At 37.4% G+C, this 25,882-nt stretch overlaps 8 protein-coding genes across 14 annotated transcripts; 1 reads left to right on the top strand and 7 right to left on the bottom strand.

Annotated features, from left to right (window-relative positions):
* Positions 1-38: 38 nt before the first annotated feature.
* On the bottom strand, positions 39-3,917 carry LOC17890057 (CDPK-related kinase 1). The gene is made up of 11 exons (XM_006293839.2): positions 3,051-3,917; positions 2,391-2,521; positions 2,268-2,309; positions 2,074-2,182; positions 1,781-1,859; positions 1,390-1,686; positions 1,172-1,284; positions 964-1,071; positions 811-873; positions 560-727; positions 39-436 (listed from the first exon to the last, which is right to left on the bottom strand). Exons 1-11 carry the CDS (start codon positions 3,531-3,533, stop codon positions 299-301), a joined length of 1,731 nt encoding a protein of 576 aa, XP_006293901.1. The 5' UTR covers positions 3,534-3,917; the 3' UTR covers positions 39-298.
* Positions 3,918-8,862: 4,945 nt separating this feature from the next.
* On the bottom strand, positions 8,863-10,497 carry LOC17889371 (transcription factor bHLH106). Its single transcript, XM_006294789.2, has 2 exons — positions 10,151-10,497; positions 8,863-9,581 (listed from the first exon to the last, which is right to left on the bottom strand). Exons 1-2 carry the CDS (start codon positions 10,442-10,444, stop codon positions 9,111-9,113), a joined length of 765 nt encoding a protein of 254 aa, XP_006294851.1. The 5' UTR covers positions 10,445-10,497; the 3' UTR covers positions 8,863-9,110.
* A 1,032-nt stretch (positions 10,498-11,529) lies between these two features.
* LOC17887919 lies at positions 11,530-12,718 on the top strand. The gene is made up of 3 exons (XM_006295589.2): positions 11,530-12,068; positions 12,155-12,302; positions 12,392-12,718. The coding sequence occupies exons 1-3, from the start codon at positions 11,679-11,681 to the stop codon at positions 12,637-12,639; spliced, it is 786 nt and encodes a 261-aa protein (XP_006295651.1). The 5' UTR covers positions 11,530-11,678; the 3' UTR covers positions 12,640-12,718.
* Positions 12,719-12,755: 37 nt separating this feature from the next.
* On the bottom strand, positions 12,756-13,903 carry LOC17888455 (calmodulin-5). The gene is made up of 2 exons (XM_023785252.1): positions 13,761-13,903; positions 12,756-13,329 (listed from the first exon to the last, which is right to left on the bottom strand). The coding sequence occupies exons 1-2, from the start codon at positions 13,834-13,836 to the stop codon at positions 12,956-12,958; spliced, it is 450 nt and encodes a 149-aa protein (XP_023641020.1). The 5' UTR covers positions 13,837-13,903; the 3' UTR covers positions 12,756-12,955.
* A 613-nt stretch (positions 13,904-14,516) lies between these two features.
* LOC17887819 (pentatricopeptide repeat-containing protein At2g41080) lies at positions 14,517-17,669 on the bottom strand. Its single transcript, XM_023785248.1, has 2 exons — positions 15,144-17,669; positions 14,517-14,928 (listed from the first exon to the last, which is right to left on the bottom strand). The coding sequence occupies exon 1, from the start codon at positions 17,585-17,587 to the stop codon at positions 15,635-15,637; it is 1,953 nt and encodes a 650-aa protein (XP_023641016.1). The 5' UTR covers positions 17,588-17,669; the 3' UTR covers positions 14,517-14,928; positions 15,144-15,634.
* A 200-nt stretch (positions 17,670-17,869) lies between these two features.
* On the bottom strand, positions 17,870-19,086 carry LOC17889506 (calmodulin-A). Its single transcript, XM_006294874.2, has 3 exons — positions 18,942-19,086; positions 18,546-18,806; positions 17,870-18,308 (listed from the first exon to the last, which is right to left on the bottom strand). Exons 1-3 carry the CDS (start codon positions 19,015-19,017, stop codon positions 18,037-18,039), a joined length of 609 nt encoding a protein of 202 aa, XP_006294936.2. The 5' UTR covers positions 19,018-19,086; the 3' UTR covers positions 17,870-18,036.
* Positions 19,087-20,359: 1,273 nt separating this feature from the next.
* LOC17888615 (ABSCISIC ACID-INSENSITIVE 5-like protein 3) lies at positions 20,360-21,924 on the bottom strand. Its single transcript, XM_006294780.2, has 3 exons — positions 20,851-21,924; positions 20,705-20,776; positions 20,360-20,620 (listed from the first exon to the last, which is right to left on the bottom strand). Exons 1-3 carry the CDS (start codon positions 21,469-21,471, stop codon positions 20,540-20,542), a joined length of 774 nt encoding a protein of 257 aa, XP_006294842.1. The 5' UTR covers positions 21,472-21,924; the 3' UTR covers positions 20,360-20,539.
* A 312-nt stretch (positions 21,925-22,236) lies between these two features.
* On the bottom strand, positions 22,237-25,690 carry LOC17888877 (UBP1-associated protein 2B). Of its 7 annotated transcripts, none has more exons than XR_002834464.1 (3): positions 24,177-25,690; positions 23,008-23,446; positions 22,237-22,857 (listed from the first exon to the last, which is right to left on the bottom strand). XR_002834464.1 is itself a non-coding variant. In XM_006294155.2 (2 exons), the coding sequence occupies exon 1, from the start codon at positions 25,535-25,537 to the stop codon at positions 24,191-24,193; it is 1,347 nt and encodes a 448-aa protein (XP_006294217.1). In that variant the 5' UTR covers positions 25,538-25,690; the 3' UTR covers positions 22,237-23,446; positions 24,177-24,190. The 7 variants fall into 7 exon arrangements, 3 of the variants coding, with proteins under 3 accessions (XP_006294217.1, XP_023641018.1, XP_023641019.1); XR_002834465.1 differs by having other exon boundaries at positions 22,237-22,697; XR_002834466.1 differs by having other exon boundaries at positions 22,237-22,656.
* Positions 25,691-25,882: the final 192 nt, after the last annotated feature.

The raw sequence follows: 25,882 nt of genomic DNA, 5'->3' as shown, positions 1-25,882 counted from the left end.
TCGAATTTATGTTCGTGCATAGTAGAAGGAGAAGCCGAGGTAGACATCAATGAATTTAAGGAGATAATATGGATATGTCTGATTCTGTACATTCCTTTTTTTCGTAGACTTTTTTTTTCTTCCCACCACACACAGAGACACTCACAGACACAAATATCGAATCTTTGACTCAAATGCTTACCCATGATTAGAGAAACAAGAAAAAAAAGAAGCTAAAAACACTATCAAGAAATGGAAGAAAGAAGAAGCCAGAATACACCTAGTTGCATCTTTTCTCAACTAACAATGTGGTTTTGCTCTAAGCTTTCTGTAATGTCCGAGAAGACACGCCATGTAGTAATCTGACAAAGCCCAAGAAGCTAAGTTTGCCATCCGAATGTCTTATCCAATCCTGAAGAACAACATGCACCGGTACTGATGGCCCAAGTCCGAGTTCCTGCGATTAAAACACATATGTTCAAGATGAATTAGTATATACCCAAGTTTCTCTTCATGAGTATTTCTCTAATCACAATTCTTTAGCCTCTAGGTGAGAGTAAAAAAAAGATAAAGTTTATACCGATGCAAGTTCTTCAATCATGATGGGTCTATTCCCGTCCTTCTCAAACAACTCGTAAGCACGCCTTGCGTGTTGCTCCCATGTTTCCATTGCTTCGAGCTGATAAACGCTTAATGCTGAAGCACAAAACTCTTCAAAGTCTAGTTTCTTGTATTGAAGACAACTTATCTGCATCCCAAAAGAGATTAGAACGTTAAACCACCAAACTTATTGATAAAGCAGTATACCATATCATTAGCCTCGTTTCTTACCATATGAACAAAATCTAAGACTCGTGAATCCTTCGTAGCATCTGTTGCGCTCTTCAGGATTGCCTGAGATTTGTATGAAAAAAGTCAAGAATCACAGATAATCCTAATTGAGAAGGGAAGTGGTAGATGATGAATCATAGAAATAGAACTCACTGTTTTGTAATTCTGCATCGAGATATATCCATTCTTGCTTGGCCCCAACAATGTAAATTGCTCCCGCAGATAAGCTAACTGCGGTACAGTTAATGTCTTGGCAAGAGCCTAAAACCGTGAAAGAAAACCCATTAAAATGATCCACAACGATCACATTTTCCAAGTAAGTAATATCAATGTGTAACAGCTTCTGCGGAATTTAACTCACCGCTAAAGCTGACTTTCTCAAGGAAGTTGACATAATGTACACTTTTACAAGCTTGTATATGATCATATCAGATGGAATATTTAGTTCATGCGAGCCAACCAGCCAGGGGTGACCTGAGGAATAAGACAGTTGATTGTTCAGATGTTCATAATATCTGAAGTTTAGAACATGATAATTTTTTGTTAACCCGTTATAGAGATCAAGATGATTATACTTACACAAAGCCTGGGCCGCAGTTAGTCTTTTACGGTAATCTTTGTTTAGCAATCTTTTCACAAAATCTACAGCGTCAGGTGATAAAGACGGCCAAGGAGCTTCTTCAAAATTGGGTTCTGCCTTTAGGACGGCTCGAAAGATTCCGGATTCAGTACGGGCCCAAAAGGGCCGACTGCCGCAGAGAAGAATATAAGCAATCACTCCAATACTCCACATGTCAGCTTCTGTCCCATATGTACGGTGTAAAACTTCCGGGGCCACATAGTAGGCACTTCCTACAATATCATTCAACCTCTCGTCTGCAGAATTGCAAAAACAAAACATCAAATTTTCCATTTAACATCAAGAAGAGTTCGATAGGAGAAATCGCGGGTCAAGATTAACATCTCTGACCTGGCTTGACGTAATCAGAAAGACCAAAATCAATTGCTTTTAGAGGAGACGTCTCATCTTTCGTAGTGAACAGAAAGTTCTGTGCAAGGAAAACAAACAAACAGAAAGAAACATAACTGTCAGCATCACTCTGCATAAGTTAGTGGAACTCATTCTATGTGTACAAAGACTGCTGATGATGTGATGGGGCCTAGAAAGTGAAGTGTCACCTAAAGCCAATAAAATTTACAAAAACAAAAACAATGAGAGAGCAATCTGGAAATTAAAACACCACCATGGATTATATAAAGTACCTCGGGTTTAAGGTCACGGTGAACCACACCTTGCAGATGACAGTAAGCCACAACACTGAGAATCTGAACCATAACTTTTTTAGCATCATCTTCTGAGTATTTTCCACCCCTAATTGCACCAAGCTCAATCAGTCAAAGCACGATTCAGTAGATACAATCATTCAAATACAGAGATATGTGTTTTTAGCAATAACCTTTGAAGGATTTTGTCCAAAAGCTCACCACCTTTGCATAATCTGGTCAAAGGAGATTAAAGTATTTGTATTGGAAAATGATCAAATGAGCTTAGGAAATCTCACTGAGAAATTTACACTTACTCCATGACAATGTAAACATTTTCATCATCTTCAAACGCATCATAGAACTGGACTAGGTTCTTGTGACCAGTCAACGCCCGCAATATCTTCACTTCTCTACTAACATCCTCAATTGCAATTGCAGTTGTCATCTGCAGTCAAGAACATCTAACACTAAGCAATGAAACAATCGAATCACAAGTTCAGGGAGATAGTTGGCTTATTGAAATCATCTGTAAACACTTATTTTTATTCACGCTCCTACCAGATACACAAACAATATCAAGACTCAATTCCTTTGCAATTATAATCTAGACAGATAGCATTCAAAATTCAAACACAATGGCCATTGGCAGGATCCCATTTGATGGACTCAACTTAGATAGCGTAAATCTAAAAGAGAATCAATTTCGTTCGATCTTAACCATGTTCTCTTAATCATATATGATTCGCCAACCTTTAAAGCAGTTCCACACAGTTTAACATAGACAAACCAGAACAGAGTCCTTCATCATATTTCTCTGACAATAATTTGACCAAAATATATTTTAAAAAGTGCATAATTTTAAACATATGGCAATGAAAATAGAATTCGAATCATGGTCATATATACTTAAAACGAATTTTCAAAAACAGAAACAACGCAAGTGAAACCTTATCAGAGAGTTTCAAAGAGCGAACCTTAGATTTAGGAATAACTTTAACAGCAACTTCTTGACCTTTCAAGCTGCCTTTTTTACCCTTAGCAGAGCAAGTATACCCAAAATGTCCACGACCCACCTCGCCATCAATCTCATAGTGTGAAGCAAACTGTTTCGAAAACCCAAATCTCTTATCGAGACCGATCTCACATTCTTTACCTTCAGGAATCGAGGCCTCGTTAGGCTTGATAGAGCCGTAACGACGCGCGAGAAAAGCTCGTATGTGCTTAGCAGGAGAAGGAGGAGGGAAAGGTCTCTTGAAGATACGAAGAGGCGTTGAGCTCACGCTTGATGATATGGAAGGTGAGGATTTGAATAAGCTAGGAACAGGGCTAGGGCTGTAAAACGGAAAGCCAGAGGATTTCGCCGCCGGCTGAGAATTCGTCGGAGCTTCATCAGTTTCGCCGGAAACTGGGAGGCTTTTTGATTGTTGCTCGATGGGTTTACCATGACAGATCCCCATGAATTGTGAATTTTCAAAACGAAAGCTTGAAACTTTGTGAAGATTATAAGTTTAGTTAATGAAGCAGATTCATGTGGGTGATAATTTTCCCGGGAAAGAGAACAAGTAATCACAGAACTCGAGACTCGAATAAACCCAGAAAGCAGAGAAGGAGGAGGAGATTGAATTAAGCAAAAAGTTTGAGAAATGAGATAGGATTAATGCGAGAGATTACTATAGAGGAAGATAAACCACACGCAAAGAGTAAGAAGGAGAAGGAGAGAAGCGAGTTTGGTTACAATCAGAAGCAAAAGCTAAATAAGTAAAAAAGAAACTTGAATAAGCAAAAGCAAAGTGTTAAGAATGGAAAAAAAGGAAAAAGGAAGAAGAAGATGCTTTTTTAGCAGTAGCAACAAGAAAAAAGACCAAGAGATGAGAGAGCATAAAAGTGGAAGAGAATCAAAAAGAGAAAAGCAAAGAGCCTTGTTGATTGATTTCTTTTTTTCTTTTTTTTTTTTTTCTACTTATTTTGATCTCTCTCTCTCTTTTTGTTGTTAAATGGGATTAATGTGATGTTTGGCTGCCAAGGAAGAGTCATCTTCTTTCACCATCTTGCTAACTCAACTCATGGCTAATATAATAGTACTAGATATGTTGTTTATGTAAGTAATGGTTTAGGAATATTGTAACGTCTTGTTGATATCAAACCCTATCAATCTAACTTAGAAAGAGATAAAGTCCGGAGAAAGAATAAGACGAGACGACGATGTCTCTCTATATTGCCAAATTCTATCAAGACTTTACACAGCAACCTTATCTTTGTACTGCCATTTTTGCTACGTCTAAAAATATTAATCGAAGGATCCAAAAGAGTCCTAGAGTCATGCCAAAATATATTTAAAAAAAAAAAGAGAGAATTGTAACCTCGAAGTTGGCACTTGTTACAGGTTAGCTACCCAAAGGCCTAATTAGTTTATTTTATGTTAGCCTATTGTTTTACAAAGTTTGCCAAATCACTTATGGACGACCCACCTTAATGACCCCTCAAATACTAGTAGTTTCGTCTAACATATGTCAGATTTATAGAGCATCACAAGGCTATCAATATTTTGATTAGTACAATATTTCTTGGACTACACATCTTCCGATTCAGCCAATCTTCATAGTTCATGCATTTCCTACCCATATATTTTTGTGTAATACGTGAGATAGTGAGTTTACCACTCAAAGAAGAAAAGAAATGCGTGAGATAGTGACGATCTCACGTGCTATATAATGAGTGAACAAACTCAATATCCGTAGTTGGAAGGCAATGATTTGATTGATTCTTTCTTTTGTAACGAGTTCCTCGAGTACCCTTTTTTTTATAGTATAGAATCAAAAGATTAGACGAATATTAATAATTGCGTTCATTGTTGGCAACTTTGAGTTGAGAATCACTTATTAAAAATTGTGCAAGTCTTCTAGTTACTAGTTCTTATTTATTATTTTTCAAAATACGTAGACGAGTCAATTCAATACGTCGGGAGACATGTACAATTCAAAGATTGTAAATACTATAAAACGAATCGTACTCGTACGTGTAAGTTGTGACATAACCAAAAATATATATTTCGAAAGTCGAAACTGAATAACCAACTAAACAAGTTACCAAGAGAAATATTAGGTAAGATTTTTTGGTAAAGCATTTTCATTAATAAAAACGAAAAAGGATTACAAAGGAATCCATATTAGGTGTGATATAGCCCAAGGAAAGTATAAAACAGACAAAAGCCTAACAACCATCATCCTTGGTGGGCTTTTTGGGTTGTGTGTTATTTTGGTAGCAGAAACCTAAATTACAATGGTTGACCAAAAAAAATACAAAACCTATATTATAACACAATAATGGGGAAAAAGTATGGGTTAAGAATAAAAAGAATATATATATTCTTGGCATCAATTATATTCCACTTCTTTTTCTTTTGCGACCTCTTTTATATTTCTAAACTTTTTCTATATCGTAATTCATGTTATATAAAAAAAAAGTTACAATAATACACTTAGAGAATTTTATATAGTATGTACATTCTATTTTTATAACCCAAAATTTCACAAAAATCACATGTAATCGTACGTGTATACTTGTATTACTATTTACTTTGTTAATTCGGTTGCATCTACAAATTCCGATTTTCACAAATTCTTTTAGTTTGGATACAGTATTGGTCCAATCCAATTCAAAACTCATGCTCCGGTGAATTGTTTGGAGTTTTGAATGAAATGATTGAATATATGTGATTTAGGACTTAGGAGTTGGTGCCGTTGACGTACGGCATAGACTTAGAGTAGAGACGTGGTGATCTTGTGTAACTCATGTGTTGTCTTGTCGGAGTCACTGTCACTACTATGGACTGATCTACTCAAATCTAATTTGGGCCTCTCTCTGAAACCCTAAACCAACTTGGTTCCAATCTCTATTTGGACCCCTCGACTCTTCCTTGTCCTTTGATGGGCCTGTGATCCTCAATCCTTCTCTTCTTCTTCAATTTTTTTTTTTTTTGGTGCTGTTGTTATTTCAGTATGTTTCTTAACCCATCCATCTAAAGAGTTTTACTAATTGGGAACAAAAACAGTTTTTAATCGTCTTATTTATTTGTGCACATTAAAAAAATATCTCTATATATCTAAGTTAACAAAAATTTTGGAGACTTACATAAAGACAAATGTGGATTCAAGATAAACTAGTCAGAAATCGTATGCAAGTCGCATAAATGTGGGTAGCAAATAAATATCTGAAATATTGTGACTTTTTTTAATAGATGTTATAGTTAGTATCATTAATCATTTTTTATTATATAAATTCGTAGTTTGAATAGGCTGAGACTATTGACTTAAAATATAAAAGATGGTTCAACTACTACGTTAGATCAATAGAAACGGTGTTAAAATGAATGTAAGTTCTTCTGACAATGGACATGAAGACACTGATTTAATAAAAATGAGTAAAATATACTATATAGTATTTGTTAATAGCAAAGCTATAGTATAGAGTAAACCGGGAGTAAAATTAATAAACTAACATATCGAAGTTGCTGCCTCGGTGGTATTTTAGGTTTTCTAAATTTCCGGTAAAACACCGAAGTAAGTGAAAAGGTTCCTCCTGCATTTTGTCTGTGTAGGTAAACAAGAACACTTGACCAAGAAGAACACACGAAAACACAAAAACATATTTTAACTTCTCTTTGCTTTGTTTGTGAAAATGCAAAGTAAACACAAAGGAAAAAAAAAACATATACATAGAGTTGATCATATGAATTCAAAAAGGAAATAGGATGGTCAAAATTGTGTGGTGAGATAAGAAAGAGGGGGACTCACATGTTCACACGATGAGACACTAACGTGTGATGTTAATGATTGCTTTTGCCACACTACCCATAAACTTCAAAACGAATTTTTAATTAAAACTATTTAGGAACATTTTGAGATGAATACAAAAAACATACTCCATAACTTTAATTATTAAGAAATAGTGCAAAAAGCTAAAAATATTTGTATAAGATATACTTTATGGTCGAGAGGGTTGAGTATAGAGGGGACACCAGCTGCCCCGAAACCATCACGCTCCATGGACAAACTTTCTCCACCTTTTCTTTTCTTCTCTTAGTTTTCTTCAACGTTGGTTATTTTTATTACATTGGCCAAAGTTTATAGAGAAACAATTATTAGAAAAGAAAGAAAAAAAAAAAGAGAGAAAGGGGCAAAAGGAGAGTGATGAGAAGAGTCGGTCCTTTTTGTCTCATAGAGCCAATGGCCCATCAATTTTACTTCCTTTTGTCAGTCTCCTTTTCTCACGCTTCCTCTTCCCCTTTTATCCCACATTCATTCTCCTCCTACTCCATAGTTCATATTGATACATTCTATTTTCACTATTTTGGTTAAACTATTCTTGAGTTTTTCTATAAACAAAAACGGATTACATATGGAATAAATAGCAGAGAGATACATTGATAGCACATGCATATATACATATACTACATTTCAAAGTACTTCCATTATTATGAGTATAAGTGATAGTTACAAACTTCTCTCAATCAAAATGACTCGAGACAATATATAACAGATTTCATTATTAATACTAGTACCCTAACATATTTCTTAGGTACAAAAAGCTTTGAGAATGAAAATTCAATTCCCAGTATAAAACTTTTACACATTCCAATAAGTAAATAACTAAAGAATTTCAGAATATTTGTAGCTAATCATATATCATCAAACTCTTTATCTTCTTTATATATATATATAGCTGCAATCTCTCGAATATATATTATGAAGTGTGTCGACCTAAATTTAACCTTTACTCTTTGTGTCACGTCAGCATCATCGATGAATCTCGCATATCATATCATGTTTTTTTCTTTGTTACGATAGCTTCTACAAACTCATGTACGAATTTTCGATAGTTTAAATTTCTAGCGTACATATGTATGCATTATTGAGGTTAAGTGTTCATCCCCAATCGTTCCTCGTTTTAGTGGTTAAAATGCCACTTATAATCTTTTTAGTGATTTCACTCCCTTAGTTGATCATGCTGCTAATGAGTATAAAAATTTGATCATGCTGTTATTTCTACTTTATTTGACATGCCATCTAGCTAATGTCTCCACCTCGTTAAGATGGTAATAAACAATATAAATTTTCATGTTAACGTTTATATACCATTTATTGAGTCCCACTATTCTCATACGTATTGTTTCTATAAATACACTACTTAAACAATGTAATTTTTGGGGAGTACTTGTTTATTCGAATATACGTTATAAGGATTTAATTTGTTTGTGTGTTAAGCATTTATATATACATGCACGCTTTTTCCTTTTTTATGATCCGAGAAAAGTCGTCCACTAGACATTTCGCTAATGTACTTAATAAATCTCAACTAAAAGTAAAACAGTTCGTCACAATCACATGGATTTAATTAAAATAAGCAAGTTTTACATATCAATATAAGTTAGAGAAAAAAAACACGCACTGCTTATATTATATTCTTTGGTGTAGAAAATGTGGTCAAATATACACATTTAGAAAGACATGAAGAAAGAAAGAGAGGGGAGAGATTGGATTCATTTGGGGACAAAGGTGACATAAGGGTCGCTTTGAAACTCACAGCGTACAAACATAGACCTCTCTTTACCATATACATTCACATATATAGTGTGTGTATATATCAAAGTCTAGTTTCTTTTCGACTTCACCAATCACATCTGTAACTTAGATTCTTCTGCGTCGACAAATATTCCCACAATCTCAAAGCCCTAGTCCTCACACTAACAACCAAAACAATATATAAAATATATAGAGACAATATATGTAACATGAAAATATTATCTATATATATATCCTTTTCTTTTTCTTGAAAAAGAAAAGAAAAAGAACACACCAAACCTACTTACAACATTTGCTTACACTCCCACGACTTAGTAACTAAAACAAAACAACATATATATATAAAGAGGAATAAAAAAAGGTTTTGGTAATTATAACCAAGTTAATTATGATCATACCCTATATATATATTAATCAATTATAGACTTTTTAGTGTACTCAAATCTCATCATTTCACACCATTATGATGTGATCCAGCGCACGACGCCGTTTGGACCGTTCTCCTCCACCACCACCACCTGAACTACGTTCCATCAACGACTTGCTTGACCGCTCAAGCAGCGACTTAAGAGCGTTTTGCAGGAAATGCACGGACTCGACGCCGTGCATCTCTTTGTCTGCAGCTACGACAAGAACACTCCTTGTCCGACCACCAAGAGTTACCATCTCGGCTCGGAGAGTCTTCATGTTAAGAGATTTAAGTATCTCCATGAGGTCCGGCAAGAGATCAGACCTATCGTCGCAACATAGAGAGGCTTTGAAGATTATATGACCGTCGTTTGAATAGTCTCCAAAATGTAGAACGCTAATCTCGTCGGTCTCTGATGGTAATAGTGTTTGATCGGAGTCGGAGATCTCTAGGGTTTGCTGTTTAAGTTCTTTGACTCGTTGAACCACTTTGGCTAGCAGTGTGGCTTTATCGGTCTGAAAATAGAAACATAAAATTAGAATTGATATAATTAAATGTTTGGATCTTTAGAATAGCCTTTTTAAGTTTCGGATCAAGGAGTTGAAAATTTTATGTTCATATCAAATCAAATCAACAGAAAAAGCTTGAAAACTTTCCCAAAAAGTAATTTCATGAAGCTTTTCTTTTTCCTCATCTATTATATGTTCTTAATACTTGCAATTTTTGAATATTTAAATAAAATGAACATCAATCTTGTCGTGGAATTATATATGCAGGGATCACCTTTGATCATGTGTTTAATTAGTAAGAATACTTAGACAAAAGAGTGTCAACTAAATAGTTATAATTAACAAACTAACATGAAAAGTGGTCTTGTATTCGAATGGAACATAAGAAAAAATCTAAAGATATATGTAAACTTTAGGATGGAGAAGATAAGCAAAACCCTAATAGCCATTTTAAACTCTTCTCTTAAAATTGATATGATATACGTATATGTATGAGGGATATATATATATATATACGCCATATGAAAGAGAGTAATTCATATATATATAAAATATGTAATAAAAGGTTATATTACCTTAGAATTACAAGAGAGTACGTTACGGAGCTTGTTGAGGTGGGAATTGATCCTCTCTCTTCTTCTTCTCTCAGCTTCTTTGTGGTTCCTCAAAGCAGCAATAGCTCTGTCTTGAGCCATGGTTTCTCCGATGCCGGAGATCGCAAGTGGGTAATACGATGAAGTCGACGAGGAAGACCCGCATAAGCTCTGCATAGTGGTCATGTAGTCGCCGGAGACGCAGTACCCACCGCCGCCCATTTCGTTACCGGCGAGAAACGAATAGAGCATCTGATCTGAGGTCTCTGGTTGCATTTTTCTAATGTGTTGCGCCGCCTTGTTTTTGTTTTTTTGTTAGTTAATGGGGTTTGTGGAGCTTTCGGTGGGTTCTGTCCTAAAAGATGGATTATATATACGTGAAACGAGAGGGCTACATAGTGCAAATTAATATTTTCTTTTTATTATTAGATGTACATATGTTAAATATATATATTTTTTTGTTTTCATGTCTTTGGTGGGGAAAAAGTAACTATGAGTTCGAGATTTTTGGGAAGGGTCCTTAATTAGGTCATTGTCTTGGTCTCTAGACACCATCATCATTCTCAATAGTTCTATGATCTATATACAACTGAACTGAAGATACAAACGGAATTTTTGGGATGCATTTCGAAAATTCAAAAGACAAAATCTTAAATCTAACGGAATTTTTGGGATGCATTTCGAAAATTCAAAAGACAAAATCTTAAATCTATTTGAACATATTTGTATCTTTATCAACTAATAATTATGATGTTTTACCACTAGTCATGTCTAAGATATTAAAGTTAGACCAACTCCAATGGTAAATCTTTTAACAAGTATGTTGGTAATATTCTAATTACAAAAAGTACAAAAATTGAAACTAAAAATTTATATAAAATTTATCCTTCCAATGGTAAAGTTTTTAATAAGTTACTAAACACTATAATTTAAATAATCAGGAAATTTGTTTCTTTTTTTCTTTTTTTCCTCCACTCAATCATAAGTGGACACATGTATCTAAGAAACAATTTCAAAAATTCTTAGCAAGAATTATTTCTTAGCTTATTACATGTTTTTAATTTATTTTTTCTCTTTTTAATTCTTAGAAATTTGCTAAAAAAACTTGCATTGGAGTTGCTCTTAGATCAAAACATGTATTGTAAATTTGTAATGATTTGTGTTTTTTTTTTTTGGTAGGATGTAAGGATTTGTGTTAGCGGTATCGTTGTGTCACCTCTTGGATCATGTCGATGCGGTGAATATTTCCCATCGTAAGAAATTAGCAAAAAAAGAAATTGGCAAATCAATGTCGAAAAAAACTTAAGTATACATAAGCACGCAACACAAAACAATTTAATGCGATAAATGACCAACCATAAATAGCAAGCAACACAAGAAAATATGGGCCTAATTATAAACAGAAGGACCCAAATTGTGGCCCAGATCCAAAGTATTGGTAAAACGGTGTCCACAAAACTGGCGCAAGCAGAACCATGCAACAGAGCTCCTCGACCTTTTGACTTTGATAATGGCAGTTTCTCCGAAACACTTCCAGGTTCCTTCAGCTTTCAGGCTTCCTCCATCTTCTTTCTTCATATCCACGATTAAATCGTCTCCACTCTCTGTAACTGCTTCAACGAGTCCATTCTCCACAAAATTTGGCTGTATACGCGTTCGTTTCAGCCGACGATCAATCGTCAGATACAACGATTACGCCGGAGAAGATGAAGACTTTAGTGACGAAGAGAAGGAAGAAGATTGGAGCTTTGAGGAAGCAGTAGCGCTCTTCAACAAGAGAGATTATTACAAAAGTCACGACGCGCTCGAGGCTCTTTGGATTCAAGCTGAGGAGCCAACTCGAACCTTATTCCATGGGATTCTTCAGTGTGCTGTTGGTTTTCACCATCTTTTCAACAGCGTGAGCCTCCCTTTCTCTATCTCTATCGTTCGTTTTCATTCACGTTTGAGTTAATTAATATGAGATCTTTCTTGAATTCATTCAAGAACCATAAAGGAGCGATGATGGAGTTAGGAGAAGGAGTCTGTAAGCTGAGGAAGATGAATTTCCAAGATGGACCGTTTCATGAATTCGAGCGAGATGTTTCTGCTGTTCTTGAATTCGTTTATCAAACTCAGCTCGAACTCGCTGCTTGTAAGTTTTGGTCTTTTTTGCAACCAATGTGTATATGCATTTGGGATACTCAAGAAATGGAAATTGATTTGATCATGATTTTTTGATAGGTTCAGAAGATATGTGTGTGACGATGGATCAATCAGACAGGTCTTATCAACTCTTGGGAGGTTATGCAGCTGGACAGAGTATATACAGCTTAGAGACTTTGGTTGATTTTAACAATGGGATGTCTGAAACAACTTCCATACTCTTCTCTCCTTCAAGTTCCTCATCTGAGCCAACACGGGTTAAGCTCCCTACACTAACCGCTACCGATAAGCATCTTATTGATCTTACAGACGACAAGAGATTCTAAAAAGAATCGATCATAATATAGTATCTGATATGCTGCATTCAACAATTCGAAGGTAATAGAAGAAGATCTCATTACTCTGTTTCTTTCATTCAAGAATCAAGTTCTGAACCTATCCATAACAACATAGAACAACAGTTAAAGTAAATGAGCCGTTCAGACAAAAAAGAGAAAACACATAAGGGATAATAACATTCCTGTCTTTTTAACCACCAAAAAACCAGCCATGAATGAAATTTAGAACAATCGAGAAGGAAACATTCTTAAGAATTACATAAAGAGGTAGTAAAAAAGGGAGAAGGCTGAAGTTGTATCATCCTCACTTGGCCATCATAACCTTAACGAACTCCTCGTAGTTGATCTGACCATCACCATCAACATCAGCTTCCTTAATCATCTCATCGACTTCTTCATCAGTTAGCTTCTCGCCGAGGTTAGTCATGACATGTCTCAACTCAGCAGCTGAGATGAAACCGTTCTGATCTTTGTCAAAGACTCTGAATGCTTCCTTGAGTTCTTCCTCAGAGTCAGTGTCCTTCATTTTCCTAGCCATTAGGTTCAAGAACTCAGGGAAATCGATGGTGCCGTTACCATCAGCATCAACTTCGTTGATCATGTCCTGAAGCTCAGCTTCGGTCGGGTTTTGACCGAGGGAACGCATCACAGTGCCGAGCTCCTTTGTGGTAATGCAACCTGCAACATATAATCGAGAATTAGTATCAGTCATTTCCAGTGCTTTGATGATGTCTACTATGCGAATCTACTACAAAATCATAACAATTCAATTGAAATTTACAAATTGAAAAACAGGAATCATCAATAACAAAACAGAACCGATCCAGACTCTCCGGCCTAGCAACTAATTCATTACGACAAGATGAAGAATCTGGAATCGCTGATAGAAACGACGAAGTCCATGGATCCTTGCATCTTACATACAAATTTGATTAAGATTCGGAAAACTTAGAGATTCAATGCGAAAAAACGAAAAAATGGATCCATCACCAAGACACAGATAAAAAAAAAGACACCGAATCGAGTAGAAACTAAATCGATAAAGATCCAACATCTACGATTACAATTTACAGGAAACTTATAAAGGGGAATGAAGAGGATAAACATACCATCACCATCCTTGTCGAATAAGCTGAAGGCTTCCTTGAACTCGGAGATCTGATCGTCAGTGAGCTGATCCGCCATTGTTTTTTTCTTTTTTCTTTTTTTTTTTTTCTGTGACGAGAGGAAACAAAAAAAAAAAAGAAAAGACGAAGAGTTTGTGAGACAATTTGTGCTACGAACGCGGACTTGAGACGTTTTATTTACCCGAATTGTATGGAAATTTGCATTACACCCTCGGTTTGGGGATTTAATTACGAGAATGCCATCAATTTAAGTTTAAAATTTAAGCGCCAGGTTGACAAGAGAAGAGATGGATCACACGTTCACGCGGTTTCTACGCGTATCGTTGACTGCCATGTCAGCTTTTTCGCTGGGTCCTTCCTTTACAGTGAGTCGCCTCGTTTGATTAATTTTGTTTTTCCTTGCTTGGTTTGGTTCTTCAATTTCGCTATTTTTTCCTCATTACTACTAATAAATGCTGTCTTTTTCGTTTTTATTCCTTTTTTTTTCCTAATTAAACATTTATTTATACTACTTTATACGTAGTTGGAATTTATCAATAATGAACCTTTACTTATATGGGTAAGGCCCGTAAGTGGAGCTATCGCACATTTGTGATTTGTCTAACTATATACTATTGGACTATTGGTATCTCAATTCTAAACGGTTTTTTTTGTAGAGGCCTACTACTACAATTCCTTCACTTGAGATATTCTGAGAAGTGCCTCGAACGCCCTTGTCTCTGCAAAACTCAACACATTACAAAGCATAACTTACTTACGCAAGATTTACTAATGAATCAATTTGAACACATTGCTTATGAGTTATGACAGTGATCAGCACATATGTTGCTCCCTTCACTTGTGATTAAAAGGAAAATTATGCAATTCAAAGAAACGTTTAGAACACAGTACAAGCAGTGTTGTTGAAGCTAACTGACATTACTTTCGGAATCTGATCTGACGGATTCACAAGCTGTGTTCAATGCAAGGTTGGAAAAGAGCAGAGAAGTCTATCATGTTTTCCCATCTTTGCTACGGAAGGAATCGCGTGTGGAAGGTCTTGAAGCACTGAATCAGCCAAACTCAACAGTTTCTTAGGAAATCCGTGTCTTTGAATGTTTCCAACTCTACTGTGACTAAACTGTTATTGCCCATCTTCTCAGAATCTTCCCTGTTGCAGAATAAATAAAAAAAGGATGCATAAAGATTGTCTAGAAGAAACTAGTCTAGTGACATTTCAGATAGTTAAACCAGATAAACAACAGAGGTTGAGGACAAGCACAATGTGGCAGCTAAACTGCACTCTGCTAATTGCAAGACAGTGGGAAATCCTAATCAGTTGCACAAAAGAATAACACTTTCAAACATTACAGAAGTTTCTTCTACCTTTAAAAATAAGCTCTCTGCTCACTCAAATGAAATGAAAACACATGTCCTTTGCAAGTGAAGTTGCAGGCGAACGATTTCCTGTGCCCATTTAAAGAACATCATAGCTAGGGACAACCTCAAGGTACAATGTAAGATCTTTTATTTACGTAATACATGACAAAGCAATAACTTACTTACATAAGATCTCTTATTAACGTATCCCGCAATGAATCAATGAGAATACATGTTAATGACCATTGATTAGCACCATGTGTTGCTCCTTTCACTTGTGATTTAAAGGAAAAGAATACATGCTAAAGAACCTGAGTCCTGTGTCTTTGAATCAGTGTCCATAGCTCGAAAGGGCCAAAAGGTATACAAATTTACCCTTGTTGCTAATTGCTTTCGTCCCAAATGGCTTCTTGATCCAATCCGAGTGCTTAGACACTCCAAAAAGGTCCAGAAGCACATATTGCATACTTAAACTGGTTTCATCACATCATGCCCATCTACCAATAATCAGCGCAAGAACACTTTCCATTTCTGAAATGATGGAATCTACTCCCATCTCTTAATGTGATCTCTCGGTTCTTGATCACTGATATATATCTGAAAGCAACATGGCAATCGCTGCAAACCCGCAAGTTTTTGATTATTCTAATAGGTACACCTTCAGGTAATATCATGAGCGCATATGCAACTGCTAGTTTCTCGCTGTGTTGCACCAAGTCTGATTCTTTCTCCTCCTCATCCATATCATGCAACACTGAAGCTGTATCAGGCTTGTATCCCTTCAACTTCATCTCGAGAGTCAGCTCTTTCAGGTATGAGTATATCTCTTTTGATTTAGGTTGAGAACGATCTCCCATCTTAAACCGATGCACTTCACCTTTGTGTTCAAACCAGCTTATTCCCGCTTCTTTCTTCACATTCTTATCTCTCATTGATTTTCTTACCTCAGAGACATCGCGCCATCTCTTAGCTGAGGCGTGAACATTTGCAAGAAGGACGTAACAAGCAGAGTCATTAGGATCAATCTGAAGAATTTCTTGAAAGACTCTCTGTGCCATTTCTGTGTTTTTGTGTATGTTACACGCAGATAATAGTGTTTTCCATATAATGGTGTCTGGTTTTATTGGCATAGACCTTATTTTTGCCTCGGCCTGATCCAAACTGCCTGCACGACCGAGCAAATCCACTACACAAGTGTAGTGTTTTAAACCGGGCTTGAACCCGTATTTTTCCACCATCATGTCAAACAACTCAAGCCCTTTGTCTCTTAAACCAGAATGGCTACACGCATAAAGCAAGTTTAGAAACGCGACCTCATTGATCTCCATCTCGGTTTGCTCTACCATTGTATTAAACAATTTGATTGCCTCATCGCCATGTCCATGAAACCCATAAGCAGAAATCATTGAGCTCCACATCACTTCATCTTCATCAATACGTTCTGAGAAAGCTTTAGCTGCATCTTCAAGACACCCACATTTAGAATACATACTGATCAATGAACTAACCACAGCTACTACAGAGCTAGCCCCGATCTTAATAGCTTCCGCATGAATCTGCTGACCCTGACCTCTAATCGCCAAGTCAGAACAAGAACTGAGCACAGTTACAAATGTGATCTTGTTAGGCCTACAACCTGAGATTTTCATAATCTTATACAGATAAAGCACGGTTTCAGGACATCCGTTTTGAGCGTTCCCCATGATGAGTGTATTCCATGCAACCAAATTACGAACAGGCATTGATCTAATGACAATTTCGCCATCTTGCAATTTCCCATTTCTCATATACATATGAGCCAAAGAACTATTAACGACTAAATCCAACTCAAGCCCATATTTGATAGTGTAACCATGAATCTGCTGCCCTATGGACACTGACCGCAACCCAGCAGATCCGCTAAAAACACTACCAAGAGTGTATTCGTCGGGACAAAACCCCAATCCGTGCATTTCTCTAAATAAACTTAAACCCTCTTCGTTATACTCAGAATGGATCAATCCAGCGATCATGGCATTCCAAGTAGTGAGCTTTCTATCAGGCATTTCATCAAACACCTTCCGGGCACTTGGCAAATCCCCAGCACGTACATACCCATAGATGAGTATATTAGATGACATGTAATTCTTCTTAGGCATACGGCCATACAATGCGACAGCTGAAGGAAAATCCCCAATCTTTGAGTACATGCTCATGAGGTGATTGCATATGAACTTGTCGGAAGAGAATCCGGAGACGACGAGGAGGCCATGAAGCTGCTTTCCAGACGGAAGAGATTGACTTGTGGTGCATGATTGAATAAAAGGCGTGAAGAGAGAAGTGTTTGTGAAGATGTTGAGTCGGAATCTCTGGAAAGCTTCTCGGAGGTTCCCTTTTGAGCACAAAGTGGCTATGGCTGTTGCAGGATCTGAAGATAATGGACGAAAAACAGAGGAAACTGAGCAATGCATTTACTATTGAAAGACTGGAGATTCCTTCCAAAATGGATTCTCAGGGAAGGTTCCTCTATGTAGGTCGATGAAGAAGAAGAAGAAGAAGAAGAAGAAGGAAACGAATCGAAATTAAACGCGGACAATTAAGTTGGGCAGTATTAAAAAGCCCAATAAATTATTCGGAGAAAAGCCCAATTACGTTTTGGGTGCACTGTAGTCCAAATTAGGTCAAAGAGCGTTTCTTTGTTTTGCTCAAACACTTGGGGTTATCGAATACTGAAGACGTGTGTGTTTCAAAAACATACATTGATACACGCGGTACACCAATTATATTCCATACTCATGAAACCATATTACGAGATACGAAGTTTGGATGCAAATCATTTTCAATACAACTGAAGATGGTAACACACAGTAACTTTATCGAATTGCCTTAATGGCATAACTTTACTGACGTACGTGCCATTTCAAAACAAAAGTTGAATGATGTCGACAACGATACTGAAGGTGCTAAGGGAGTTCCCTATGGTCTTCAAGATGGAAACAGTTCTGTCTCTTTTACGAGTCACTTGACCTTGATTCACAACGCTTCTAGCCATTATGCTCAAGAACTCAAAGAAATCAATGGTTCCGTTACCGTCTAAATCCACTTCGTTGATCATGTCCTGAACCTCAGCTTCTGTGTTGTCTTCACCCAAGGAACGCAGCATGGTAACGAACTCTTTTGCGGTAATGCAACCTACAAAAAGTAATCAAGGATTGGTGTCGTCACTCATATCAGCGCTTTGAAGATAGTCACTATGCAAATCTAGGATTAGAACAACTGAGTCAAAGGGAGACTAGGAAAAATAGATCCGTCACCACCATAATAGATACTGATCAAAATTAAAGCCATAAAAATAAAGCAGAAACCAAATGGGATACTGATCAAGATCCAACATCTACGATAATAGGGAAAGGGATGGATGAACCCTACCATCACCATCCTTGTCGAATGCACTGAAGGTTTCCTTAAACTCGGAGAGCTGCTCGTCAGTGAGCTGACTCACAACGCTGATCGCTTTGATGAATTTTTCCTTAGAGTCTGTGTCAATCATTGCGCATAAGAACTCAAGGAAGTCGATGGTGCCGTTACCATCTGCATCCATTTCGTTGACCAAGTCTTGTAGCTCAGCTTTTGTAGGGTTTTGACCCAGGGAACGCATCACGGTTCCGAGCTCTTTCGCAGTAATGCAACCTACAAAAAAAGTAATCAAAGATTGGTGTGTTAGTCATATCAGTGCTTTTGAAGATGACAACTATATATATGCAAATCTAAGACGGACCCAAACATCTACGATAAGAGGGAAAGGAAAGGGATGATAAACCATACCATCACCATCCACGTCGAATGCACTGAAGGCTTCGCAAAGCTCGGTGACCTGATCGTACGTAGTCTGAGCCCCCATTGTTTTTTTTTTCCTGTGATGAGAGAAAAGAAAAATGGAAAGATGAAGAGTGTGTGAGTCAATTTGTGCGCGGACTTGAGGCATTTTATACTGACCCGGATTATTATGAAAAGTCGGTTATATCCTCGGTTTGGGGATGTAATCACGAGAATGTTATCAATTTGAGTTTTAAATTTTAGCGCCAGGTTGACCTGCTAGGTCAACTCTTTCTATCCAGTGAGTCCCTCCCCTCTTAATCCCCGGTTTGATTTTTCGTTGGTTGGGATGGTTTTGTTTCGTTACTATTAAATGGCATAATAACGACTGTTTTTTTTCTTTTTACAAAAGAATGGAATTATGAATTATCAACTGTGAAGTGTGAAGTGTTGGTTTCATTTGGAATTTTAGATGGATAAGTGGACCAATCCCTACATTTTTAATAAATGTCATCAAGCTTTCAAACCGTTTTGCAGCCCTTGATCTATCGTGTGAAAGATGATTACGGAATCTGTCTCTAATTTGACAGCTTGATGATTCTTTTATTCATTTGGCAGCTTGCTGACTGCTTCATGAACAACTTCCTTCTCCTTTCCTCTGCTTTTGTCCTGAAACAAGGTTAGCCGTTGAAGCAGATGACCGTGGGACCCATATGAGCTTGTTGGGCTTTGTTTTGTTATTCGCTTGGCCCGTTTTCTTCTTTGTTAAAACGCCAACGTTTTGTGTTTGGCCTTTGTTCAATAAAAACAAATTAACTACTCTGTTTCTTTTAGAGGTTTTGGTTTTACGTTATCAAAGCTAACTAAATTGCTTGCGGAAAATGATTTGAGGGATTCACAAGCGTGTTGTACTTTCTCGATGCAATGTTGGAAAGAACAGAGAATTCTATCCTGTTTCACCACCTTTCATGTGGAATGAAGCGCCTGTGGAAGATCTGATGCATAATGATTGTCTAGAAGAAACAAGTCTAGTGACATTTCAGATAGTTAAACTAGATGGAGAACATAACTTGAAGACAAGCACAATGTGGCAGCTTAAGAACAACATGACCAGGGACAATCTCAACGTACAGTACCACAGAGACAGAGCTAATATCGGCACTTGAGTCCTGTGACTTCAAACCAGTGTCCATAGCTCAAAAGTAAGAGCCAAAAGAGTATACAAATTTACCCTTGTTGCTCAATGCTAGTGTCCCAAATGGCTTCCCCCATCCAGTCTTCCAAAAAGGTTCAGAAGCACAGAGTCATTGGATACTTTAATCTGATTTCAAATCTTACCCTTGTTTTGAAAATTTAAAACCGACATTTCGGCAAGATTTTCGAAACTCAAAAAAACCGAAAACCCTACATAACCGAAGTCCCAGGGCTACTCAAAAGTTTGAACCAGCTGCAAAAGGAATTACACTTGAGAAATGTATTTAAAGACATACTGTTCAACGTCAATAAAGTCTACAGAATATACAAAGAACAGAGCTGTCTGATATAAACCAACACAAAGAAGAAGGAGAAGAAAAGAAAGAAAGAAAGAAAGAAAGAGTCTTTTAAGATCAGAGAGAAGCAGAGTTTGTTCGCCGGAGCTTCCACTTAGGATCCGGCGGTGGTTCACTTGGGAGGATCCTCTCCGCTTCCTGCCATTACAGCCAAATTTTCTATTAAAAAAAAACACTAAATCAATAAACGAAACTAGATGAAACAAGAGACGGTCTTTTTACCTTTAGCCTCCGAAGTTTTTCATTCTCTTCTTCTAACCTTGAAACCTTGATCTCTAATTCATGAGTATAAGCCTGCAAGTTTCAATGTGATTACTAGACCATCTAACAAACAAGCATTAACTAAAAGACAAACTTAAGTTCTCAACCTGTTTCCTAGCTCGTGAACGTGCTGCAGATTCTCTGTTCTTGATCATCCTCTTCTGTCTCCTCTCAACAGTCTTCTCCACAATCTCTCCAGCCACTCTTTTCCTCCCAGGCGCTTGTGGCGTATCCGACAATCCACCCATCATCACCATTTCTTGCATCTCACAAACCGGATATGACATAAACCCTTGTTGTTGTCCAGGCTGATGATACTCGACCCATTGCCCATGCGAAGCTATGTTCACAACATTTTCTTGAGGAACTATAGTCTCAGTCACTACACCAGCTTTCAACAGCAAATCCTCAAGTGTGATTTCACCCAGCGTAGCCTGCTTATGAGTAGTAGTGTTTCCATTCTTGTCTTGTTGGATATCTCTCCAAACCTCATCAACTGTCTTTTTACTGAGATCTCTAGGCAAAGTCAAGCTTCCCTGACGAACAAGCCCTTCCTCTGCTGGTGACAAGACAGTCTTGAGAAGTTCATCAAGGTTCATGCTTCCTAGTGGTTTTCCGGAACTGCCTAAATGGGTTTGAACCTCATGGAGCTTTAAGCTATAGAGAGAGTTCTGCCTAGTTAATGACTGAGAGATTGGCTCTTCAATGTTTCCTCTAATAGAACCCATTTTTACAACCGTTACACAGAAACAAAACAGTGTCTAGGTAAACCTTGGTTCGAACTAACCACCTAGAAGCTGAGAATTTCCAATAATCACAGCCAACAAAACAATCAGGGAAGTTTGCATGCAGTGTACAAAGTGCTAAAAATTGTAGATAACAACTAAACTAGAGAAAGGAGAGGAGGTTGGAGACTGTGAAGAGAATTTAAGAATGATGTTGAAACTGGCTTCAAGTTTCAAAAACAAAAGGAGATTAAGAAGGAGGAGATCGAGAAAAGAAAGAAAGGAACCCAACTGTGTCCAAGTGGTGGGTCTGAGACAAATCTGTGGTAAAAGCAGAGAGTTTATAAAACCAAACATACATTCTCTTCTCTCTATCTCTCGCCTTTGTTTCTCCACAGGAGAGAAATAGTAGAAAGAGAAAGAGTAAGAAGAACTTTTTTCTTTTGCCTTTGAAACTGTTACACTCGAACTTTAAACTGTGCCTTTGAGGATTTTCTTTTTCAATTAAAAGCTACTTTTCTTGAAGTATAATAATCACAAAGAAACAAACAAAAAACAGTAGTCTCCGTACTTATGATCAGATATGAAAGTATTATTATTATCTTGTGAACAAACACTTTAAAACGGAAGTTTATTCGCGAACAAATATTCGTATCTAACAAAATATTCAAGACATTGTGTAGTTTTTATTTATATTATTATATATAATCACTTTAGCTTTGTTAAAAATCACTTTCTCTAAAAAGACTTGTCTTTCTCGAACATAAGTTTCCCAAAATGCGCTTGTTATATGAAAAGAGAGAGGTGGGAAGCAACCAAGAAAGTTTTGTTAAACTAAAAAATAAAACCAAATTTGATAAAAAGGGAAAAGATTCGTTGTAATGGTAAAAACAGAGTAAAAATGAAAAAGAAAGGAGAAAGGGGGAGGGGGGGACAAAGGGAGGAAGGGACCACATGGGAGAATCGGGCTTTGCATGAAGATCCGCGTGTGCTTCCTCTTTGGGATGTTCTCCCACGTGTTTCTGTTTCCCCTTTTCTCTTTCTTTACTACTCTCTTCTCTTCTCTTCTCTTCTTCTTATCATGCAACACATCAAATGTCATATGACTCTCCTTCTACCTTTGTAGTTTTCTCCTCCACTGTTTAGGGGATATCCCCTCGAATCATATTCACGTGTGGCCCTTTGATCCTGTCACAGAGAGACTCTTTTTTTGCAGTAGCAACTCAGGTCTCATAAGAATCAAGTGTTGTAAAAGTTTCATCAGTTCAATGCAACAAACCAAAGAATTACGTTCAGGAAATACTAATTTTGTGGGCAACTAGGGAGAAACTCTGCACTTTAGCTTTAGTCAATGACAAGTAGTTTATTCTGGTCCTATCCCCCGTGAAGCTATGATTCAATACAACACACACAACAAAAAAAAGACAGCTCAAATTCTGTGTAAGAATTCACATCATCATAGAACCCACACGCTTCTTTCCTCGACAATGGTTCTAAGATTATATACAAATCTTCACAATGCTAAACGGTTTTACTTACCTGTTTATTGGGAAGACAGTTCAGAGCTCCACGATACGACAGAAAACACCAATTCCAGCTGTGTTACTAAACTCAGATCGAAATTTAACTAAAACACATTAGTGGACATATGTTGAGATGTGGTCAACTAAGATGGACATTCATACCTACAGATTCAAAATGCTACTTCACGACCAGGAAAAGCTAGAAAAAATAGACTTGTTCAACTGTTTTAGCACAGAGCCAAAACAAGTTGAGCTTTTTTGGTTCAGCCAGATGCCTACTGAAGCCTAAACAAGTAAACAACTATTGCCTACATCTTTTAGTTATAAACCACTAATTCATTCATTCACAACATCTCTTGTCAGTAAAGGATAAAGCAGAGATGAGTAGCATTCAAATATCAGGTACCCCATAGAATTTTGTAGGGACGTTAGGGTTGGGTTCAGTCTGCAATTACCTGCGAGAGGAATAAGGATTAAGCAAATATTATATGTGGAAATCAAGATAAGACATCATGTACAAATTTATAGTGAAAGTGTAAACATATTCTCACACGGTTCCAGAGTAACAGAACAAAACCAAAATATCAAAAGGAATTACGTGCAGCGAAAAAAACTCACAAAACCGCAAACATAAGAGGGAACAAAGAAAATGGAAAATACGAATTCAAACAGAGTGATTAAGCTTTACAATTGAAAACGTTAACAAAATACTCAAAATAGAGACGATATTAGTAAAATAGAGCAGTGTATTTGGGATATCATAAAATGAGTTGGGAAAATAAGTAGGGGAAAACAAAAACTTCTTGAAAGGTTTGAAGAGTCATGGCCTTTGAAGACACGAAAAGAGTAACATTTCATCCAAAAACTAAACAACTCCATTTGCATCAGCTCCTTAATAACTTCAGAAGATTCACCATGCCAATATTAAAAGAACTGTTTTTGAATATCTGCACAATGGATTGAGAAAATAAGAGACGACCTTTACAAAACGGGTGCAAAACCGAACACTTTCTGAAACAAAACAGAAGTCACAGTAATTTTGAAAACGATGATGTTGTAATGCAAAAAGCTTAACATAATGGAGTTAACCATGGTCACAAGACAGCAATGCCATGTCTTAAGATATATAAGAGTCATATCATAACGGAACCAAACGAAGATGAATGAAACAGATGAAATATATACCTGAACGGCTACATCTAATGACCCATGTAAGGACCACCATACCCAACACCATGCTGCCCTCTTCCAGTACCACCCTGACCAGGTTGCTGAGTCTGATAACCGCCCTGAAAGCCGACTTGGGCACCATACCCAGGATAGACCCCAGGTGCGATATTTGACTGAGTACCATAGCCACTTGGCATTTCGACTGCAGCTCCTGGGCTAGCTGTGCCTAATGTCCCCAACAAAGCCTGCCCAAATGCTTGGTTCAAACCCAATCCAGCACCCTGAGATGCCAGCAAAGCTGTAAGGGCATGACCAATGGCAGGGTTTAACGCCTGTGCAGCTTGGTTATGAGCAGCTATGAAATGTCCATGGCCACCAGGTGCACCATAACCAGTGTTTTCGTTCCTTTGGTAGCGAGTATTTTGATTGTGAGAATTATAGTGATGATGATGATGTTGTTGATGTTGCTTACCCTGTTTTGGCCCATCGTTTGCTTTATGGCAATGCAAGACATGGCCTTCAAAGGTCTTATGTGGCTCCTCCAAGGCCTTCTTGGCACTTTCTGCGGATCTGTAGACAAACAAAGTGAAACCTTTGGGTTTCCCTGTAGCTTTATCAAGCCCCAGAGGACCTTCTTCTATCTCCCCAAATCTTGAGAAAAACTCCAGCAACTTGTGCGGGTCAAGGTCTGCACTAACATTACTAACATAAATCTTCCTCTGAACATTCTCAAGGTTGAAATGCTGAGCAGGGGTCGCAACAGGGTTCCCCTGTACAGGCCCTAAATAGGCCAGCTGACACGCAGTCATACGAGTGCCAATCTTCTTCTGAGGCTGCTTAAGGGCGTTACGAGCACCAGACCTTGACTTAAAGAGGATAAAGCCATAACCTTTAGATTGCCCAGATACCTTATCAACCACGCATTTGCAGTCTTCGATCTCTCCGTACTGTTTAAAAGCTTCGATAAGTGCGTCGGCTTTAGTATCCCATCCTAACCCGTGAACGAAGATCTTACGATGAACAGGATCCTCATCAGCTACAATCCGGATTCGATCAGCTACATCACGATGTCTCTCTGCAGCTTCCTTGAGAAGAACCAAAAGTTGATCCTTTGAGAAGGGCTCTAATAGATCCTCGATGGGCTCTCCTTCTTCATCATCCTCATTAATCGAATTCCTAGATCCTGACAACGTCCCCGCTTCTGTAATATCAGCATCTTGAGCTCCCTCTTCCTTTAGTGTGGCTTGTTCTACTTTTTCGTCGTCGTCCCTTTGATTATCATCATTTCTGATTCCTGGTTCCTCCTTTTCACATGCCTTCTGTATCGCCTCTGACGACTCATTGGGTTCAGATTCGAGCTTTCTCTTCTTTGTCATTGCCGAATAGGTGGTTTTTAAGGTTGATTTGAAGAGATTCCTCTAGGGTTTTGTAATCCCTGGATCTTCTTCTCAAGAAAAAAAATTGGATTGTGTTTTTGTTTTCGTTTTTCCAATCTCCTCCTTCTATACAAATCTGCTTGAATAGATTCGCGGCCGTGTGAAGAAGAAGACAAGACAGTTAAGCATTTATTCTTGTCTTAATGAAAACAATATAATAAGACGCTCATTGGGCCTTAAAATCATCAGGTCACATAGATGGACTTTTGAGGCCCATATAATATAGCGCGCCGTGACTTTTGGTTCATCTGAAATCGATTAATTTCTCCAATCGAGCGGATAAAC

This window comes from Capsella rubella, unplaced genomic scaffold, assembly GCF_000375325.1.
Source record: "Capsella rubella cultivar Monte Gargano unplaced genomic scaffold, Caprub1_0 scaffold_4, whole genome shotgun sequence".
Classification (NCBI taxonomy): domain Eukaryota; kingdom Viridiplantae; phylum Streptophyta; class Magnoliopsida; order Brassicales; family Brassicaceae; genus Capsella; species Capsella rubella.
The sequence above is the reverse complement of the archived record's forward strand: the minus strand, read 5'-3'. Positions and strand labels throughout refer to the sequence as shown.